Source organism: Episyrphus balteatus, chromosome 2 (assembly GCF_945859705.1).
Source record: "Episyrphus balteatus chromosome 2, idEpiBalt1.1, whole genome shotgun sequence".
In the NCBI taxonomy this organism is placed as follows: Eukaryota; Metazoa; Arthropoda; class Insecta; order Diptera; family Syrphidae; genus Episyrphus; species Episyrphus balteatus.
The window spans coordinates 10,095,667-10,115,157 of record NC_079135.1 but is presented as its reverse complement, the minus strand read 5'-3'; the positions used below and the strand labels follow the sequence as shown (position 1 = coordinate 10,115,157).

Genomic DNA, 19,491 nt, shown 5'->3' with positions numbered 1-19,491 from the left:
ACAAGAAGTATGGGGCTGATGGATAGTTTCCTAGACGACGACGTCTTGATGGGGTTTCTTTAACTTCTTAACATCTTGTACTTTTTTTGTGTTGGTTTTTAAGCTTTAAATGGAAATAAATTTGGGGAGTGGTCAGAAGGTGTTTATCAATAGCAGTTTTTTTTTACACAACAGTTTTGTAACTTAGTAGAATTAATTAATTTACATAACAAATGTAGGTTTTTAATAAGATTCATAATAGCAGTCATCAAGATCATGATTTATAATGAGAAGTGTAATGGTAATTTTTTATCGAATGTTAGAGGTTGTTAGATTTTTTTTGGACAACTTGTGTCTGGAAATGTAAGGGTATCGGTATGGGTAACTATGTACTATGTGATTAAAAAAAAAATTTAACTTTTTTTTTTAAATAGAATTTTTTTTTTTTATTTTAATACCTATGTAAGTATATCTTTTCACAAAATGTTTGGCTGCTATCGGTCGTGTCATTTACGAGAAAGTCAGACATCAAGAAACCAATTCGGTGACAAATAATAACAAAATTTTATAGTTTGAATTCTAAGAGCAAGTACGTGCTACCCAATCATGCATTTTATTTTCAAAGACTTTACGACATTTATGGATCTAGTTATAAATGTTTGACTAAAAATTGGTTACAATATTGACTCAATGAATATTAAATAATTATAATACATAAAAATTAATAATTATAATAATAACACTAGTCAACAAAATTGATATTTTTTTTTTGCCACAAGAACCAAGATATACTTTTCTAGAGGTTTTTGATGTGCTGATTCTGAAGTCAGAAAAATTAGATTGGCCTTCGTTTTTGAGATATTACCGTTATAAAATGCTAAAAAACGTCATTTTGGCTGTTTTCGAGCTTCTGTTTTTATGTGGGTTAATTCATTATAAAAAAAATTTGTAACGGTGATTAAGAACTTTCCAAAACTATTTAAATTTTCCTGATATCTCTTTTTTGGTAGAATAAAACCAGAACTTATAGATACCGTTACAAATTTATTCATAATAAATTACGCCACATAAAAACATAAACTCGAAAACAGCCAAAATGACGTTTTTTGGCATTTTCTAACGGTAATATTTCAAAAACGGAGGCCAATACAAATTTTCTGACTTCGGATTCGAGTTCATCACATCTAAAACCTATAGAAAAGTATATTTTGATTTTTGTGGCGAAAACCTTGTTGACCAGTGTAATTAATTTTTTGTTATTTGTTATTATTATAATTAAATTATTCAATGATTGAATATTAAAATAAACACAAAAACGTAAACACGTTTTGAGTTTTGAAAACAATTTTAAAAACTGTTTATCTTTACAATTTGATTTAGGGCCAATTTTTCAATAGTCAGTTAAACATTCAGTTAGTACTTACTCCTCAGATAGAGAAAAAATCAATTTTTCAACAGGCAGATATAGCTTTTTCATAGGAATAAAACTATCTGCTTCTTTCAGAGACGAATAAAAATTATTCTAAGGAATAACTTCAACAAAAATATTCTGTCATTGTCAAAGCTGCTTTGAAAGAATTTTGACAAAAAATACAGGGGAACACAATAAAACCAAAACAATTATGAATAAAAATGACGTTTAATTTTGAATATTTTTGAATTTGATAATTTTTTTTTTGTTATTCTGTAGAATAAATTATTCTTAAATGAAAAATTCAATGTTGTTATCTGATTGTTTATGAGTTTAATAACTTTATTCATCGAACAGTTAACTGACTGTTTATTAGAAGATTGAAAAATCGGCTCTTATTAATAAATAATAAATTATTTAAGGATTGTATTTTTATTTCTATACAAAATGCCCAGGACAGTATTTTTTGTATTCTTATTTCTCGACCCAATCTAAATCCACTATAGCTAGATACTAACGAAACATAGTTTAGAAAACTAATCCACCATCAATTCAATGAGAACACCAGTAACACCAGCATTCCATCAAAACTATCACGTACCAGACGACAGAGAAAATGTAGTGTTATGTGAAAATGTACATAATTATTTGGAACGAAATAGATCCATCCAACGACATCACTGTTTTTTCTCTCTCTCTGAATTCGATTCAGAATCAGCTGAAGTTCTCTTGAAATAAAAATTCTCTTTAAGTACCTACACAAAAAAAAACAACAAATGCTGCTTCACAACAACTGCATGCATTTGTTTACTGTCAAACTGTGCGGCGGGTGTCGGAAACGAAAGTAGAGTAGTGAATACAGTGAAACGCGAAAAAAAAAATAAACAAACCGAGTGTTTATTTCTGTTGAAAGTGATGCCACTCATTTATCTGCTACTTAAGAATTAAGTTTAATAGATTAAAACATTGCAATAATTAAAACAATACTAAACTCGTCCAGTTAACACCAAATATTCAATACAAAATTCATGGTACATACTATAAAAAAAACTACCCACACAGACACACATACACATGCACGCATCTTGAACATAACTACAATTTTATAAAATGTCTACAACAACAAAAAAACGAGTATGCTGTGTACGGGGTTGTTCTGCGATACTTGACAACGTACGCGAGGCCTTGTTCGTATTTCCATCCAACAAAGATGCGCGTGGTAGAAGATGGTTGGAAATGTTTCCTCATAGCTTCATCAGGCATCCAACTGCAGAAAATTACATATGCGGTCGTCACTTTACCGCCGAATGTTTCAACAAAGACGGCGCACTCTATCATAGAGCAGATCCAACCGTGAACATTGACACAAGCTATGCTCAAGATCCGATGAAGAAAACGTTCCTTTTTAAAGTTATTTACGAATTGGCACTAAGAAATTCAATTGATTTCGACTCTGGCACAAATTTACTCCTTAAAAAAGCTACGGCAGCTAAAAGTTATCTTGGCATACCCAATCTTACTATAGGTTTCGCTTGGTATGCCAAGTTTATGACATTTAAAGATGATCTGCAATATAAAGGGACTCGTTTTGGGTGTGGTCAGAAGGGGCCCAAACAAATGTTGGGCATCATTAAAGATATTCGTTCTCAAATGCCGAGTAACATATCACTGCCTGCCGATTATATGGAAACAACTATCGAAGATGATCCTCTCAAAATTAAAGAAGAAGATAAAGAGGATTCGATATCAGGCCCCACAGGAATTCCACTTAACTCGATTTTTGAAAATGAAGAATCAGTAGATGAACCGATTCAAAGTAAAGATGTTGTACCACTTAAAAGCCTGGACACTTATCAAGAGGCCCTCGATTTGTTGCAACCTTTGAGAGATTATATCAGGCGTACGGGAAATGATAGTGCTTCATCACGATTACGTGAAATCGAAACTGTTGTCAAACAGGCCATTAAAAATGAAACAAAACCAAGAAGAGCTCCCAAGAGAAGACGATAAAATTGTAGACAAAAATTTAACTTATAGTATTTTAATAAAAAAAATTAAAACTAGTCAAAAAAAGTTTCGAATTTTGTTTTATTTATTAAAGGAAACAATGATTGGTAATGGTAAGGATTTTCTGTTCTCATCGATGAAGTTTCTTTTTTTTTGTTATTTTTATCATAAAACAACATATTTCTAAATTTTCTCTTAGATAAAAAAAAAGTTGGCAAAATCTAAAATACAAAAACAAAAAATTTAGAAAGTTATAAAAAAGTTCGAATGATTGTTTTTTTTAATTAATTGAAAGTGAAATAAAGATCAGGCGCATTTCGAGTTAGAGACGCCATTGTACTGTTCCAACGTCTATTAATTTTTCTCTTTTCTTAAATTACTACTACTAAATAAAGTACTAAGCACGGCTGTCGGAGGGATTGTACCTAAGTAGTACCTTACTGCTAAAGAAAATGAAATAAAAAGCAGAAAATTTAACATTTGGGCTCAAGAATTTTGATATGAAATTGAATGTTTAAGTCTAGTATACAGATTTAGAAAAGTTTTAGCCGAAATCCAACTTAAAAGTAACATTTTTGTATTGTTTTCTTTTTTTTTAACTTTTCATTAAATAATACAGTCAAATAAGGTGAAATAAGGGGTAAACCTCGGAATGAATGCTAATAGAATTTTTTTGCTCAATACCTTCGTTTTGGCATTCTGTAACATACCTCAGAAGTCTACAAAAATCTCATGTCCGCGAAATGGAGATTTTCAAAATTAGCATAAATAGACGGACTTGCGGACATGAGATTTTTTAGATTTTTGACATAAGTTATAGAATATTCAATCAAAGATAGAAACAAAAAAATTAGCCTATTAGCACTAATTCCAAGATTGTACCAGGATGTTTTTTAGTGCAGTTTGCAACTGTTATAATAATATGGGGCGACAGATGAAAAACAGGTATAACTTCTTTCAGAGACGTCAGATTGCCTTGAGTTTAGATTTGGAACCAGCATAAAAAAATACCTTGAAATCATGTGTAATAATACCATCGTCTATTTTTGCTAATTTTGAAAATCTCATTTCGCGCTTGGACCTTGAAAATCGCGACTTGCGGTCATGAGATTTTTGTAGACTTCTGAGGTATGTTATAGAATGCCAAAACGAGATATTGAGCAAAAAAAATTCTATTAGCATTCATTCCGAGGTTAAAACCTTATTTGACTGGATTAAAAATTTGTAAAGCAATTTGTAGAAATTTTAAATCAACGCCTAAAAACAAATGATTTTTGATTTTTCAAAAAAAAAACAACAAAATAAATAAATATGTATTTTTTTTTTTTTTTGAAAATTTGATTTTTGTTTTTTTTTATTACTACGTTAGTATTTTTGTTCTTAACCCTCTGTAGGCACGCCTCTTTTTTGCGAATTTGGTTTATACTATTTTATTTCGCTATAACTTTTTTCGATCTCACTATTTTATAGAGAATCATATATGAAATTCATGTAGAATTTTCCGAGGAATTCGAATATTGTACTCACAATTCCAAAAAAAATATATTTTCACCCTTATATAGGCACTTTTTTGTGACCACTTTTTATTTTTGTGCTGCCAAATTCGCACCCGTGTGCCGACAGAGGGTTAAAAAACGTTGAAATTAGACCTTTTTTAGAAAAAATTAAAGTTTGACGAATTGAGTTTCGTTCGAGGCACCGCTTTTTCCTCGCGTGAGTGACAGCACTTACTTAGAAGCAGAAATAATGTATAATTTTTTTCACTTTTGAGTTGTAAATGGTGGTTCATGAATATCATTTCTCTTTCTTGGATTGTTGCACTGTTTATCGTTTTTCCTTTTTTCTAGAATTTTATAAAATATTGTCGGTAGAGTTACAACTTAAAAATTGGTAGATGGTAAGATTGGTAAACTTTTGCAAAAAAGCATACAATAATAATGTGTAAACTCGCGATTTTGCTTTGTTATCCCCTAAAATTAAATCTAAACTACAATAATTCAATTTTAAGTTTTAACCCCCAATTTGTCCTTATCATTCTTTACATTAATTACTATTTTTTCTAAAAGGTATCTTTGAACTGAAGTATACTCTTCCGACGGTAACACTGCTAAAAACTAAAGAGAACCCAAGATGAAATGAACAAAACCTTCTTGCTTGCTCATACTCTTTGCTCATACACTCATGCTTAGCTCAGCACGATTAAATAGAATGATATACATAAGAGTAAACCACGAGTAATGTTTTTTTTCCCGCATATCAAAACAGAGAACAAAGTATGGTAGTGTAATTTGTAATTTTTGCGTTGTTTCTTCTATTTTGTATTACCTATTGAAAAGTGATAATTTTTCATTGTTTCACACTTCTAGTTGAGTAAATACCTAACATCATTTTTTGACTTTGAAATAACAAAGTTTTAGATTGTCTTATAAAGGATTGTGTTTATAATTTAATAAATTCAAATTAATAATATATATATATAAGCTCTAGAATGTCGAAAGTTACCCGCCAAAAACAGAACCCAAATAAACGTCTAAAAAGAGATAACAACAAGTAAGATACAAACCCAAAACAAAGGCAACTGCAAATTATTAGACTATTGTGGTAGATCAGAAAATTAGTTAATCAATAGCTACATGAATTGTTTTTGTTTGATAAATTAATAAAACAAAAAAAAAACACTGCTATTTGTGTGAACATGATCATCAATTCAAAGTCTATGAAGAGCGGTTGCTCTTACGCATGATAGTGAAGTGATTTAATGTACAGGGTGATTCCACATTAATTCCTTATTTTCAAATAAATTTTCAACAACTAGGTTAGACATGCATACTTTTTTTTTTAAGTGTCGTTTTAAAAGAAATTAAAGTTAAACATTTTTGAACGTCTCTAAAGTACAATTTCTTCCATAAACTTCTTTCCAATTTGTTATATATTATATATATTTGATTGGGACACCTTTATATGATCTTAAATCAAGTTATTTTAAAAAATAATAAGCTCCCAATAGTTAGTTTGTTACGATGTACTGCTGATTTTGCACATGTCTTTTAGAAAAACCGACTAAATTAGGCTTAACAATTTTAATTTTGTGTATCAATTTTGTTTTTCAAGACTAAAGATTTCAGTTTATAGTTTTATAAGGACATACATATAATATTTTAGTACTGATTTTGATATCTGCCTGTAGTTTCCATATACTACATTTATACTTACAAAACTATTTGCTACTATTTAATATATTTTAAGGGCAATCGAAGATGATTTCCTGAATAAAGAAACCGTTACTAAAGAGAGATCTTCTACAACAGCCTGTCAAAAAGAAAACCTTGAAATGGACACTAAGAAATCAATCGAAAATGAAAATCCTGAGCAGAAAGATGTCATACCACAAAATAGTTTGGAGAATTATCGTGATGCACGTAAACTTCTGCGATCCTTAAGGACATACATTCATCGAATCGGAAATAATGAAGCCTTGTTACGAGTTCACGAAATCGATACTGTTCTTGTTTATGTTATTAAAAATGCAAGAAGATATGGTCGGGAGGTGTAACAGTTTATCGCTATTGTATAATAGAACAAATCTCGTTTTTTTTATAAATTGGATGAAAAATAAAAATATTTTAAAAAATTGTTAAAGCCATTATTTTTATTTTTGAAAATAAACTTGGAAAGTTTCGATATTGAAGCTAATTTTAGTAAATACTTGAAGGCATAGGTATAAAGTGTATGAAGCCACTGAACTTTGAATGACTTTGACATAACTTGGCGATTTAAAGAATTACTTGAATCTATGTAGAATCAAATTTTGTATCGATATGGATAGGATAGATAAGAAATTAAAAACAAAGATGAAAGGCATTTCATAAATGCCTAATGGAAACAGATTTCATATATGTAGAAAGGTGTAAAGTTTTCAAAGTTATTTCAATTTCTTAGCACATTTATCTTCTAATGTCGAATTCCTTTCAATTGAAAAATCGAATTTTCGGCGATCTCGAAGCGAATTTTTTCTGAAAATCATGTTCCATAGAAAAAAAATTCGCCTCAAACGAAGCAGAATTCGAATTTTTTTTAATCCCTCTTTTTTGAGAGATTTACACGGATTTGCACACACACTTGGAACATTTGACATTTCTCAAACGTCAAGCTGAAAGTTTTCTTCGTGTTGTTTGTTTATTTGAGAACTCCAACTTCAAATAAAAAGTAAATTTTAATTGAATATCCTATTTTTATTGCGGAAAAATATGAAATAAATAAAAAAAAACAATGTGCGATCAAAATATATTTTTTCCTGGCATAGTTCTTGTGAAAAAGTTAAATTACTGTGACTTTTCTTCTCGTAATTGTCGTCAGAAAATTTTTTCTCTGTAAAACCACAGCATACGGCCAAAATAATAACCTTCTACTTCATCTTCACTCAGATCTTAATAATAACTGCAATTTCCCTTTGATTCTGATTAAAATAAATCTATATTACCGAAGAAATAAACAAAATTATTGATCAAAGGAATCTCTGGTTTTATTTTGCAGAAATTGTTTTGGTTTCAGCTTGACGTTCGTGTAAAAATTGTTGTCAAATGACACACATACAATCGCAAAAAGAATTCGGTCTGTTTTCATGTTCCTTTTTAAGACCAAAAATTCGATTTTTTTGAGGCGATTCAAAAAATTGAAAGGAATTCGACATAAGTATGCATCAAAAACAAACAAAATTTTGTCTTATGAAGCTACCCGTCCTTTTTATTCCTGAACATTTGATGCAAAATTAGCTGATAATGTTTTTTTTTTTCTAATGACTTATAAGTAACACAGACGCGGAAAATCTTTTTTATGTGTTCGTAATAATTAAAAAGAAAATGGACGATATCAGAATGAGGAAGAAGATGCAGGTTTAACAATGATTTAAAAATATTGCAAACAAAAAATAAATAGCATTAAAAAAAATATCTATCGCAACTGAAAAATATTTTCATGAAAAAAAATTTTGTATTATACCTAAAAAATATTTGAATTGAAAAAAAATTAATTGCAAATAAAAATATTTTGCATTGAAAAAAAAAAATTTTTAATGCAAATAAAAAATTTTTTTGCATTGAAAAATAATATTCAATGTGTGCATTAAATATTTTTTCTTACAATTTTAACTATTTGACCATATATTAGCTTTTTCAACTATATCATTGAACCTAATGTAGATATGGTCAAATATTCAAAATTGTAGGAAATTCGACGAATATTTAAAAAAAGTATTTGCATTCAATTTTTTTTTCAATGCAGAAAATTTTTTATTTGCAATAAAATTTTGTTTTCAATTCAAAATATTTTTATTTGCAATACATTTTTTTTTTCAATGCAATTTTTTTTTCATTTGCGATAAAATTTTTTTTAATTCAAAATATTTTTAGTTGCAATAAATATTTTTTTTTCAATGCAAATATTTTTCAGTTGCAATAAATATTTTAATTTTTCAATGGAAATTTTTTATTTGCAATAATTTTTTTTTTTAATTTGTATATTAATTTGCAAATGCATTAATAATAAAATGATTTTTACAACCCTGGTTTGGATAACTAGTGTACTACTATTTTTTTCAATATAGGTACTTCTAAGTTTTGTCTGCTGTACTCCCCTCTAGAATTTCTTTCCGGCAACACTGATCGCAATTTCGCAATCATACAACAATAAGAATCAAGAAGAGAAAAACTCTTTAGCTAACTTAACCTATATACTACATTTCCAAACGAGTATGTAGTTCAAAACAATATGACAGATTAAGAGTAAGTATGCTTTGATTAGTTATCCATTTTATAAGCTGCCAATAACTGCTTTGCTCCTGATTGCAGGTGAAAGTTTGTCAAAAAAATAAAAACAAATAATTTAGCATAATTCTCTTAAAACTACCCCCCCCCCCCCCACACGCAGCTAACAAAGATCAATCAATGCATGTACATTCTCATAACAATACTTAAACATTTACTACTACAGTTGCTCGTCTTCTCTTTTTTCTGAACTCAAAACAAAACAATGAAATTTTACATTCTCAATTTCTCATCACATCATTCTTTCTCATCTACAGTTATAACTTGTTGAGTGTTGTTATTGTTTTAACTGCATGAATATGTATAAATGTACATATGTACCTACCTACATACTTGTCTCTCAAAATCGTCATCTTTCATTTCATAAAACCAGTTCTCCGGCTTAACAAAAGAGAACACTTTCTTAAAATAATATGAGAAAGAGCAGAGATCGCACTCATCGAGACGATCTCACAATATCAGTTTCTCAATCGGAGTCCAAATAGGCCACACGTAACACGTATAACAATTTTCAATGCAGATCTCTTGTGTCGTCATGGAGAACAATAAGAATAACCCATTTACAGTTCATCGACAAAAACAGGTATAATAATTTTTGATTACAAATTTAATTTTAAACAAACTAAAATTTTTATAAAAATTTCATTCAGCTTACCAAAAAAACAAAATGTTGTATCAAAGGCTGCCCATCAATGACAAGTAATTTTTTTCGTTTCCCACCAAGACACACCAAAGAGTATGATACCTGGCTAAGCTCATGCGAAGAGTCTAAAGCAAATATTATTTCTATAGAAAATCCAATGGTATGTGTGCTGCACTTTCGCAATAATCTTCCACCGCCAAAAAGATATTTGACAGCAAAGGATATTGAAGTATTAAAAGAAGATCTCGATCGTGTTAACCACTGTGTTGCAGAGTGGGTTCTTCATGCACGTAAACACATGCTAGATATAGATATAAATGACGAAGATGTGTATCTAAAAGCGGTAGAAATTGGAAAAGTCTATCAACTGCCACACTTTGAATTTGATGTTGATTTTGGGTGGTTAGATATTTTTGAGAATTATCTTCAAAAAAGAGGAATTGAAAGTTGGAACAGACCATTGATTAAAGATGAAACAGATGTAGTAAATGATGATCATAACGGATGTAAAAGTGAAGAAGAAGAAGGAGAGTTAGCGGGGTCTACGGGATCTACGACGGATGGAGGAGAAATTGTTGAAGATTCAATTAGAACTTATGAGGATGCACTGAAAAGAGTGGAAATTTTGAAAAAATATTGTAAGAGAGCGAAAAACAAGAGAGCTTTAGAAATAGTTAAGCGACTCAATGAAGTTTTAAATAAAAGGGTGTGTACTGTGTAGTTAAGTTACTATTTTCATTAATTTTTAAGATACTTTAATAAATTTGTTTGTTCAAATAGGTATTTAAGAATTTTAAGCAAAGTTAAATATTACGTAAATATTGTTTAATTTTTTATAATAAATAGGTATTTTATAAGAGAAAAAATAAATTGAAAAAATAAACTTTATGTTTTGTATTATTTTAATACCTACTATCAACAATTTGCTCAAAAATCTAAATTTATTAGCTAAATGGATTGCATTTATTGGACAATTAATTGGAGCAAAATATTTTTATCCGACAAGGAAATGTTCAATCTAAAAAGTCCAGATGGTTTTGTCTGTGTCTGTTATTAGTAGTGTTGAAAAAGCCGGCTATTTATGGCCAAACAAGCTCCTTGAAAATTTAACTCGCTCCTTAAAATGTTGTTCTTTAAATTTTGAACTTGGCGATAAGGATTAAATTGAAGCATTTTTACTTGCGATATAGGTATGTCGTAAAAAAAATCGAACTCGAGATAACAATTTTACATGACTTTTCGATGATGGAGAATGCCAAAAAAGTGGGTCCGGCAATTCTGTCTGTCTGTCTGTCTGTGTGTACCTCGAGCTACCGCCTAAACTAATGGAGCGATTTCCTTCAAACTTGGTAATTAACAGTTTTGGGTGATTCCCTAGAGGACAAATTGAAATTTTTTTTAGGACCAAAACTAACGGTACCTGTCACGGCTCTAACGATTTTGATTAAAATTTGTGTTCACATAAAAGCTTCCTTGGAAATAAAAAAAAATATTTTTTGAACCGTTATTAACGGTTTTTTTGATTTATGAATTTTTCGTAAACGACAAACCATATTTCGAATTTTTGTACAGAAACTTTTAAACTATAGTTATTTTAAAAAATTTTAAATTTTTCAAAAAACACATTTATGAATTTTCAAAAAATATTTCAAAATTTTTTTTTTAAAAATCAATTTTTTTGGAAACGGGTTGGTAAAAAATTTTGAAGTCCCGTTTTTATATGTAAACTAATTATTTCTTCAAAATGGCATGCCAACTTTTTTTTTGAAAAATGTTAGAAATTTTTTATATATAAAAAATTATTTTTTTAAAAAACGGCTCTAACGATTTTCGAAAATTTTTTTCTAAAAATTCCTTTTTGTACAAGAAATAAAATGGCATACTTAGGTTTTTTTTTCAAAAGAGCATTTAAAACGGTATTTAATTATTTATAAGAAAAGATTTTATTTTTTTTGTACCACTTATGAAATTCCGTGAAAATATCAAATTTGGAATTTTCCCTTATTTTGTTCAATGAAAAGCCTTAACATTTGAGTAACTTTTACCATAAGAGCAAGTTAGTGCGACCCCAGTCGTGCAATTTATTTTTTTTTTTTTTCATTTTCGTACCTATAGATTGGATATTTCCACCTGTTTAATTTAAGAACTTTTCGGAAATGTGGCACATTTTTGTGTGACCAACATTAGGTTCCTTACATTCAGCTCTTATTTGTAGGAGGTCATAAAAGTAGTCCAGTCATGCATTTTATTTATACCTATCTTACCTTACTACCCTGCCTTATAATTTCTTATAAATTTATCTAATAGAAAATAGATTAAAATCAACCTTCAACCTTAAATTTAAATTTAAAAAAAATTTCGGTACCTAGGTACCTCTATTAATCATTTTTTGTTTATTTAAATCGAAAACCCTTAACATAATAAACGTTAATAGGTAGCAAAATACTTTTTTACCACACAAAATTCAACCAAATTAAAAATTGAGTAAGTTGTATACGAAAGAACACGACAAACATATTTCTGCTCTTTATATTCTCTTTCTTCCTGTGCGCATTAAATACAAACTTTGAACACATCGACAAAAATCTAAAATTACATACAAAATCAAAAAAAGCAATAAAAAAAACAACCAAACAACACAGATTTGAATACACATTTTCTCTTCAACAGAAATGAGCAAGCAAGACAACAATAAAAACATACCCATCGGAATAATATTGCCGATGTTTTTAACATGTTAGTCATAGTTTCAGTTGGTTTTGTGCTGTGTGCTCTTTTGTAATCAGTAGTTGATTGTGAAACATTACAAAAATCTTAAATAATTTAAATAAAGTATGTCGGCATTAAAAGGAAGAAGAAAAACAATAAAACCACATCCTGATGCTGGTTGTTGTGTCGTTGGATGTGTTAATCATAATTTCATTTCAGAAAATGAACTTTTCTATTACTTTCCCAACCCCGGGGTACCACACCAACGAAGAGAATGGATTGCTGCAGTTAGAAAGATAAAGTAAGCAATAGCCATCATGATGAGAGACATGAGTGGAAATTTATCTTTATTTCTAACTCCTTTCGTACAAAAATAAGTACTTTATCACTACTATTTTTGTATTCCAGTGGTGTCGATGCCGATGGAAATCGATGGACACCGAATAGTGATTCAATAATATGTTGCCATCATTTCGATAAAAAACGCAAATCGACGGATCCAATGAAAGTAAATTACGTACCAACTCTTTTCCCGCCAGAGGCATACAAAAAAGAGCCTGAAAGGTAGGTGGATTTAAGTTTAACCGATATTGATGTTATAATTAAAAGTTTCTCGTGTATCGTGTTAAAAATCTGTTTTGTTAATGTGGCATAATTATCTATGTATGCAGGTAGGTACAATATTCAAGATCATTTGCAAGAGAATTTGTAGGTTAGGTAAAAAAGCAAATTCTAGGTAGGTACGTATACGTACTTCCTCTTTTGGTAAAAGTTGGTAAAGATGAGATATTAAGGACCTATTTGAAAAAATATCCGTTATTTAATTTTTTTGTTGAAAATTAAGCTGTTGCGTATTTCCAAAGTATCTTTGCTCTTATATTAAATGTTGCTTGAAAAACTTAAGATTAAAAAAAAAAATTAATAAAAAATAACAAAAACTTAAAAATAACATAAAATTTTGTCCGCTAAATTCTGACAAAAAAATATTGAAAATGTATGAATTTCTAGCTGATTCTTTAGGTTGCCTAATTTTTTTTTATTCAAAGAGGGGTTTCAAAAAAAAAATTACATAAAAACAAGGTTTAAAATAAATTCAACGATTCATTTCCTAAAATTGATTTTTCAAAAAAAACTACGAAGTTTGAAGTTGATCGCTTCATTGGTTTAGGCTGCAGCTCGATATTTTTTTTTTTGAAAATCATTATTAAAGGTACCTGTTTTTTTATATTCTGAATTTCTCCTTAACAACTAACTATTGGCGTTTTCGATTGGCAGTCCGGAAGCGTCCGGAATCATTCTGAAAAAATTTTATTCACACAAAACTGTCAGTTTTGTACGAATAAAACGAAAAATGATTTGTATTATTATAAATCAAAAATAAAATTTTGACAAACTAAATTTTTTGATTTTTAGAAAAAATTTGATTTTGAAATTTTTGTTTTTGGTGTTGATTACCAATTTCTAAAAAATTGCATCTCAAACTTATTTTAGTTTTCAATTTAAAAAAAATTATTTATAAAAAAATATTTTTTTTAAACGATTTTGCATTTTTATTTTTTGAAAATGCATTTTAATAATAAAAAAATTAATTATACATATGTACTTGTTTTTAAGTTCAATTTGATTTAAGATGTTTGTTTTAGTTTTTTCCTTTAAGGAACGATTTTTTTTTTGTAAACATTTTCTTATCAAAAACATACATTTACAAAATTTGTATATGTCTAAAAAATTTTTGCAACTTGATTTCACCTAAGGTTCTGGATGCGGTTTTAATAACATTTAAAAAAAAAAGTTTTTTCAAGTGAAATCGCATTGAATTGATTTTAATTTATGTAATTCTATTTAGCGTAGCGAACAAACATTTCAGCTTGCCAAAACATTTTTATTTATTCTTATTGTATATGAAACATTTCTACCAAGTTTCTTATTGGTACTTATATTAATTAAATAATTATATTTTTATTTTAATCTTAAAAAATATTTTTTTTAATATTGAACAATTACAGGTGTTTCGTAAGCTGATTTGGTAGGGAAAAAGTAGTCTGGTAGGAGAAGAAGATACAAATTGATCCTTTCAACCTTTTTTTTTAATATCTTATCATATTTGTTTTTTATAATTTTCTAGACCAATCGATTCATTTTTTATCCTTGTCGATGATGAAGAAGAAAACCAAACTGCCTCTTCTGTCCAGCAACTTTTTGAAAAGAACCCACAAAACGTATCAATATATCCGTACAGTAGCAAAACTGAAGTTCAACAAGAATTTATCGATCATGTGGTAATTGCTTACTTTAACCGATGTCGATCACGCGCTGGTCGACCCAATGTTGGTATGCCCCATTACATTCTAAAAAACAAAGCTGAAGAAGCTGCTGTTTTATTGAGCACATCCATTGGAAGTCGATATTTGTGGTATGAAAGATTTGAAAAAGTATTAGCTGAGAGTGATGCAAAAGGAATTGTTTTAACGCCGGAACCTCAATCACTTGTTATTGCTGATATTATGATCGATGAATGGCCTAAATTTGTCAAGGAAAGAGGTTTGGACATCAATGATGAATCAGATAATGTATCAATTATTTCAATGGATGAAATTGAAGATTTGGAGACTGAAGAAGTCATTACGGTGATCGATGATGATAATGAAGATGATGACGATGATGTTGAACATCAAATACAAATACCTGATAATGACGTGGCATTGAATCGCTTGGGGTAAGATTTTTTTATTTTTACTTTAACTAAATTGAAGAATACGGATTTTAACTTGACATTTTTTATCTTTAATTTTTAGATCCGACACTCCAGCATTGGAAGAAAATCCGGAGAAAGAAACTATTTCACAAGAAGAATTTCTAAGACATGTTTTGATGACTTTTGTTTCACGTTATAATGCCGCATGGCCTCGAGCTGAACTTCCCGATTATATTCTAAGTGCAAAATACAAGGAAGCAGCTTTAATTTTAGGTTCTGAAATCGCAAACAAAGATGTATGGGTTTACACAAAGCAACGTAGTCTCGAAAATTGTAATCAACCAATTTCAGTAAAGAATAATAAATCTCTGGAAATGCGTGATATTATCGAAGAATTACGACAAAAATTTTCTATTGAAAATGATAATTTGATATCACAAGAAGATAACAGATTAGAAGAAGTTGTACCGAGTGAAGAAATAAATAGTACTGTTATTAAATCAGAACCGGTAAACCCGGAAAATTTTGATGAAACACAGATACAAACTTGTGAAGAGGCACGAGATTGTTTGGATTTGTTGAAAAATTATGCAATAGAATTAGGAGATTCTACTGCTTTCATACTTATAAGGGAAATAGATACAGTCTTAAAAAGTAACAATTGTGTAGATTGATCAAATTATTTTTATTAAAAAAAACTATAAAAAAACAAGTGTTTTTTATTTTTTTTTAAGTTTCTTTTGCAGCCTTATATTTGTGTTACTTCATAATACTCCAGTCAAAGCGTCGGAAAAAAAGGCCTCACCTTGTACAGAGAGGCACTGTCAGTTTTTATTTCATGAATCGATAGGGGTATATTTAAAAGGCTTAAACCCAATTTCTCACCACCTGATCATTCTTTTTAGCGGAGTTATTCACAAAAATGCATTTTTTGGGATATTTTACTTCTAAGCTAATATCTTTGCTCCAGATTGTTGCAGACCAAAAAATAAACATACATTCTCTTCTTTATAATATTTTCTATCGTTATATGTAATTTCATTGTATTTGAGTGAGTAAATATAAAATGGCAGCCATTTAAAGTCAAATTCTTGTTGTTAAAAAACACATTTTTGTCATTATTTCGAAAAAAGCTTATTTCATGATTGACATTTTTCTAACCAATTTTGTAGCCCTGTTCATGTCCTGCATTTTAAAGAAAAAATGAGCTCTTTATCACCAAAGATGGCCGAGCAATTGATAAATGAACGCATGCAAAACCGGTGCGAAAACACCCAAAAATATCGTTTTTTGGGAATAACTCGACTTCAGAATGTCCTACGGCAAAAAATAAAGCAATAAATTGTTTGTTTCAACATTTTCTATCAATTTAGTGTACATTCTTTTTGTTGAAACAAATAAAAAATAAGTAGTATTAAGTCAAAGTCGTTTTTTTGTTTAGCAAACTTTTGCCTTATTATTTTGCAAACGGTGCAAGTATTGGCTATTAAAATAAAATATTATTGTAGTCCTTTAAATTATCTACAATTTAAAAAAAAAATTAGCACTCTACGACCCACACGAGCCGAGAAATTAATTTTTTAAAAAAGGTCCAAATGACCAACGAAAAAACATAAGACAAATTCTCTTATAACAAGAAACAATGAAAACAACCCCTCTCACTGAGAACTAGTATTCGAATCATAAACAAGGGAAATTTTTTTGAATTTTCTTACGGATTAATGCTTTCTTAAAATTATAATAACTCGGCTCCCGTGGGTCGTAGAAAGCTAAATTTTTTTTTGAATTGTAGAAAAACCAAAACTCTTGCACTTCAGATGGAATATCTAGTAACTTACTTAAAAAAATTGCATTTTATGTCTCTGATGTTTTAAGTTACATATTTAACTTAAGTGTTGAACAAGGTTGTTTTCCAACTCAGTTTAAGTGTGCGGAAGTTATTCCCCTCTTTAAAAAGGGTGATCGAAAAAATATGCTTAACTACCGACCTATCTCTATTCTTCCAACTTTTTCAAAAATATTTGAAAAATTAATGATCAAAAGAATTACTTCTTACCTAGATAAAAACAAATTTTTCAACGAAAATCAATTTGGTTTCCGCTCTGGTAAATCAACTGAAGATGCCATTCTTAGGCTATGTAGTCAACTTTATAGCAGCTTAAATAAAAATAAATCTACAATGGCTATTTTCATCGATATGACGAAAGCATTCGATATGGTTGACCATGAGTTATTATTAAATAAGTTGTATAATGCAGGATTTAGAGGAGTAATTTTTCAATGGTTAAAATCCTACTTGAATGAAAGAGTTCAAAAAGTTGTTGTTAACGGTACACATAGTGAAGCCCGATTTTTAAAAAGTGGAGTTCCACAGGGATCTGTACTCGGTCCTTTGTTTTTCCTTGTGTATATAAACTCAATTTTTGAGCTGCGATTGAATGGCCTTTCGACGGCATTTGCAGACGATATATCATTTACCTACCAGTCAAATTCGGAATTAAATTGTGTTTTGCAAATTGAAGAGGATCTTGAAGTACTAAGAACTTGGTTTTTTAACCACAAGTTAATTATAAGTGAAAAAACGAAGTTCATGAATTTTAAAACAACTGGTCATCGTGTTTGTAACTATAATTTATTTTTTCATGCTCCAAGCTGTAGACAATTCACATTTCCAATTCACGATTGTGGTAAACCTAATTTCCAACATAAATATTCTTGTTCCGATTCTTGTTTCAAAGTTGATTCAGTGAATAGTTTCAAATATCTGGGTGTTACAATTGATTCTAACCTTAATTGGAAAGACCATAGTAACAACATCAAAAATCATATGATGCTCATAACGAGAAAAATGTATCTTTTAAAACCATTCTGCTCTAGAAAGGTTCTAACTTCAATTTATTATGGTCTTGCACATTCTAAACTACAGTACGGGTTATCTAGCTGGGGTGGTTCCTATGCAAATACTTTTAGACCTTTATTGATTGCTCAAAAACATCTTGTTCGAATTATTTGCAACAAAAATCGTTTAACAGAAAGTTGGCCCTTATACAAGGAATTGCGAATTCTACCTATGAGACATCTTTATATTTTTAAAGTGCTAAAAGAATTTTTCAAACAAAGTGGTAATATTCCTAGTCGGAACTCGCAGTTATACAATCTTAGAATAAACAACATGCATCTTGTAAATGAACCTACTGCCCACAAAACTCATTTCTCTAACTTTTATACTGCCACAGCACCAAAATCGTTTAATAAATTACCTCTGGTTATCAGAAAAACTCAAAACTTAAACTCTTTCTTGAAAAAATTGAAAGACTGGCTTTTCACTATTGACTTAATTTCTATTGAAAACTATTGTTAAAAATTGTATAAAATTGTATCATAATATTAATATAAGTACATATGTATCATTTTGCTTCTTTTTTACGAATTATTTTGATGAATTGTTTATTTTTCTATATAATTTGTATCATTTTGCTTCTTTTTTACGAATTATTTTGATGAATTGTTTATTTTTCTACATAATTTGAATTATCACTAAAATATTTATTGAATACCTTAACTTATTGAATTATTGTTTATTATCATATTACTGATTGTCACCCCACAACAGTTTCCTATTATTGTAAAATTTAATTAAAAAATGTATCATTCAACACTAACTTTAAGTTAAAGAATGATAGCTATTATTTATTCTTTTTAACACTATTTTGTTTTGCACTATAAGTTTAAATTGTAAATGGAAAAAGAATGAATAAAAATGTTTTCTAATTTCTAATTTCTAGATAATTTAAAGGACTGCAATAATATTTTATTTTCTTAGCCAATACTTAAACCGTTTGCAAAATAATAAGGCAAGAGTTTGCTAAACAAAAAAAACGACTTTGACTTAATATTACTTATTTTTTATTTGTTTCAACAAAAAGAATGTGCACTAAATTGATAGAAAATGTTGAAACGAACAATTCATTGCTTTATTTTTTGCCGTAGGACATTCTGAAGTCGAGTTATTCCCAAAAAACGATATTTTTGGGTGTTTTCGCACCGGTTTTGCATGCGTTCATTTATCAATTGCTCGGCCATCTTTGGTGATTAAGAGCTCATTTTTTCTTTAAAATGCAGGACATGGACAGAGCTACAAAATTGGTTAGAAAAATGTCAATCATGAAATAAGCTTTTTTCGAAATAATGACAAAAATGTGTTTTTTAACAATAAGAATTTGAC

At 29.1% G+C, this 19,491-nt stretch overlaps 3 protein-coding genes across 3 annotated transcripts; all 3 read left to right on the top strand.

Moving 5' to 3' along the window:
- The first annotated feature begins 5,681 nt into the window (after positions 1-5,681).
- LOC129909179 (uncharacterized) lies at positions 5,682-7,036 on the top strand. Its single transcript, XM_055986188.1, has 2 exons — positions 5,682-5,947; positions 6,644-7,036. The coding sequence occupies exons 1-2, from the start codon at positions 5,886-5,888 to the stop codon at positions 6,948-6,950; spliced, it is 369 nt and encodes a 122-aa protein (XP_055842163.1). The 5' UTR covers positions 5,682-5,885; the 3' UTR covers positions 6,951-7,036.
- Positions 7,037-9,486: 2,450 nt separating this feature from the next.
- LOC129909178 (uncharacterized) lies at positions 9,487-10,718 on the top strand. The gene is made up of 2 exons (XM_055986187.1): positions 9,487-9,802; positions 9,870-10,718. The coding sequence occupies exons 1-2, from the start codon at positions 9,734-9,736 to the stop codon at positions 10,581-10,583; spliced, it is 783 nt and encodes a 260-aa protein (XP_055842162.1). The 5' UTR covers positions 9,487-9,733; the 3' UTR covers positions 10,584-10,718.
- Positions 10,719-12,589: 1,871 nt separating this feature from the next.
- On the top strand, positions 12,590-15,940 carry LOC129908162 (uncharacterized). Its single transcript, XM_055984491.1, has 4 exons — positions 12,590-12,872; positions 12,980-13,135; positions 14,697-15,287; positions 15,367-15,940. Exons 1-4 carry the CDS (start codon positions 12,697-12,699, stop codon positions 15,938-15,940), a joined length of 1,497 nt encoding a protein of 498 aa, XP_055840466.1. The 5' UTR covers positions 12,590-12,696.
- Positions 15,941-19,491: the final 3,551 nt, after the last annotated feature.

Coding starts and splice junctions, on each gene's coding strand:
- LOC129909178 (XM_055986187.1), top strand. CDS start 9,734: ATGCAGATCTCTTGTGTCGTCATGGAGAACAATAAGAATAACCCATTT. Junction 9,803..9,869: donor CAGTTCATCGACAAAAACAG/GTATAATAATTT, acceptor AATTTCATTCAG/CTTACCAAAAAAACAAAATG.
- LOC129908162 (XM_055984491.1), top strand. CDS start 12,697: ATGTCGGCATTAAAAGGAAGAAGAAAAACAATAAAACCACATCCTGAT. Junction 12,873..12,979: donor GCTGCAGTTAGAAAGATAAA/GTAAGCAATAGC, acceptor TTTGTATTCCAG/TGGTGTCGATGCCGATGGAA. Junction 13,136..14,696: donor TACAAAAAAGAGCCTGAAAG/GTAGGTGGATTT, acceptor ATAATTTTCTAG/ACCAATCGATTCATTTTTTA.
- LOC129909179 (XM_055986188.1), top strand. CDS start 5,886: ATGTCGAAAGTTACCCGCCAAAAACAGAACCCAAATAAACGTCTAAAA. Junction 5,948..6,643: donor CTAAAAAGAGATAACAACAA/GTAAGATACAAA, acceptor ATATATTTTAAG/GGCAATCGAAGATGATTTCC.